Source organism: Drosophila simulans, chromosome 3R (genome assembly GCF_016746395.2).
Source record: "Drosophila simulans strain w501 chromosome 3R, Prin_Dsim_3.1, whole genome shotgun sequence".
Taxonomy (NCBI): Eukaryota; Metazoa; Arthropoda; class Insecta; order Diptera; family Drosophilidae; genus Drosophila; species Drosophila simulans.
Window position 1 is genome coordinate 2,470,283 of NC_052523.2, and position 2,187 is coordinate 2,472,469.

General features: G+C 41.8%; 1 protein-coding gene across 1 annotated transcript; it reads right to left on the reverse strand.

Moving 5' to 3' along the window:
• Nucleotides 1–224: 224 nt before the first annotated feature.
• On the reverse strand, nt 225–975 carry LOC6726907 (pheromone-binding protein-related protein 6). The gene is made up of 3 exons (XM_002102273.4): nt 824–975; nt 686–761; nt 225–633 (listed from the first exon to the last, which is right to left on the reverse strand). The coding sequence occupies exons 1-3, from the start codon at nt 893–895 to the stop codon at nt 356–358; spliced, it is 426 nt and encodes a 141-aa protein (XP_002102309.1). The 5' UTR covers nt 896–975; the 3' UTR covers nt 225–355.
• Nucleotides 976–2,187: the final 1,212 nt, after the last annotated feature.

A 2,187-nucleotide genomic window follows, 5' to 3' on the forward strand; every position in this document is an offset into this window, starting at 1 on the left:
CCAACAGGTAAATCAAGTTGCAAGTGCCTGGGTGAAATGCAGGTCGACTAAGCCAATTTTCTTCTCAAAGTTACTTACCTCCTCGAATTCCTTAATTTTTACAAATTTTTAATCCTGTGCAGGAAGGAGCTAAAATAGCGCTATATATTGTATTGTACAAAAATGATTTATAGGACAGCTTGATTTTGGTTATATGCATTTATATATATATAAATGTTAATAAATTCCGTATACCATTTATTTATTTTAATATTTATATTTATATTTTATACAAGCATTGAAAATATACGTATTTTTAGCCCATCTCACCAGTCCCAAAAATCTTTGTTTTCAAATATAATTAATTCTAAAAAGTTTAGACCAAAAAGTAGTGGACAGGATCAGCCTTCTTCCAGCATTGGTGGAACCACCAGGCCTTGTGGCACAGCGTATCGCCCTCAGGATGCATGCAACCCTTGGAAGCCTCCATCAGAATGTTCCTCAGCTTTTCTCCCGGAATGGCGTTGAAGAGCTTCTCCATGTGGACATCCCCATTGTCGTCGACCACTTCGATCTCGTGGAAGAGGCAGTTCATATAGCACTTGAGGGCCTCGTCCTCATGAATTTGCCCATCGCTGAACTCCTTGATGGCCTCTGTTAATGAATTTGGTATTAAAGATCTAAGCGTTTTTTGAGTACAACTTACCATCAGTCACGCCGGTTTTGGGAGCACAAATGTCATGGAAGTGCTTGGCCAGTTTTAGAATCGCCGGCGGAGGCCACTGGAAAATATTGCGAAAATTATAAAACAAATGGGAAAACCCTTGTTAAGGCCAGAAAGAACCTCTCCATCGCGCCTTGGTTCCTGGGCAGCGGCACAGCCAATCAGAAATAATATCAGTGGGTATTTGACCATTTTGAAACTACAATGAATGGCCGGAGGGCTGACACGGCCCTTTTATGAGATTACTGGGGCTCCATTTCAATATTCAACGCCGTGATGACTGTCATTAGAAAACGCACACTAATTGCAGGCTGCCATTTGCAGTCGAATCGCATTGCGAATCCATTTGGCAGCACGCAAAGCAAATGAATAAATGAATAAATGACAGCCCGAACAGAGCGGCAATTGATAGCCAGCTGCCAAATGGAGAACTAAAAACTAGAAACACACAAATTAAGCCATGATTGTATGTGGCCGGGACCTGCAATTTTTGAGTGTCATCCCCAACACGCCGAACTGGTTCATTGCGATCAGAGCCCTGTGTTCGCAATACTTTATTTTTGTGGGCGTGGCAGCACGCACACATTACGAGTGTACGAGTGTACAGGCGGCCCTTACTGTGTGGGCGGAAACATGTCATAAAAGTCAAATATCGCTCTGCCAAAAAACGTATGTCAAATTCAATTCCAATTTGCGCTTCTTTTGACACGCCGACATCAACGAATTCGCGTAGACAATGGGAAATATTTGAAATACCGAACGTAACTCAATTGCCTCGAAGTCGAGCACTGAAAGGTGGCATCAATCAAAGTGGCGCCTGGAAATATATTACCTTTTTTCAATCACAGCTAGCTGAGGTTGTAAATTAAAAGTGAATGAATATTGCTTGGGGTCATAAATATGTGTGGCTTAGTTTTAAGGAATAGAGACAGCTTGAATCTAAAGTCACTGGTATAGTATAGCTTTTATTGATAAAGTACTAGGCTAAATATTGATATTGTCAATCATTTTGAACTAATTTGTTATCATTTGTACAATCATTAAGACAAGAAAGCTGTTGAAATGTCGCTTCAAAATGTACAAAACTAATTGGTAGATTCAAAGTTCTACTGCTTTATGAGTTTGCTGCTGGCTCCTTCATGCCGCTGTTCACTAATAGCAAACATATTCCAGAGCCGAGCACTTCAATCATCCATGAAATCAAAGCAATTTCTATGCGCGGCTCTCAATCAGCAATGCAAGCGCATCCGCGGAACTCGTGACCCGATGCAGCAGCCACTGCAGCAGCCACTGCAATTGCAATGGCAACAGCAACAGCCGCAGCAGCAGCATCGACTGCAGCAGCAACATCTAGAGCAACATCAGCTGCTGTGCCATGGGGGATGGGGCAATATAATTATGAGGATGCAGCTCGCTTGCAGCTGGCTGTCAGCCACATATTAATTTTATTATGACGCCATTAATGCTTGTCGATGCATAAAATT

Excerpts from the sequence above, each read along its gene's own strand:
- LOC6726907 (XM_002102273.4), bottom strand. The coding sequence starts at position 895 with ATGGTCAAATACCCACTGATATTATTTCTGATTGGCTGTGCCGCTGCC. Across the intron at positions 762-823 it reads AACCAAGGCGCGATGGAGAG|TGGCCTCCGCCGGCGATTCT; the intron begins GTTCTTTCTGGC and ends AATATTTTCCAG. Across the intron at positions 634-685 it reads CAAAACCGGCGTGACTGATG|AGGCCATCAAGGAGTTCAGC; the intron begins GTAAGTTGTACT and ends ATTCATTAACAG.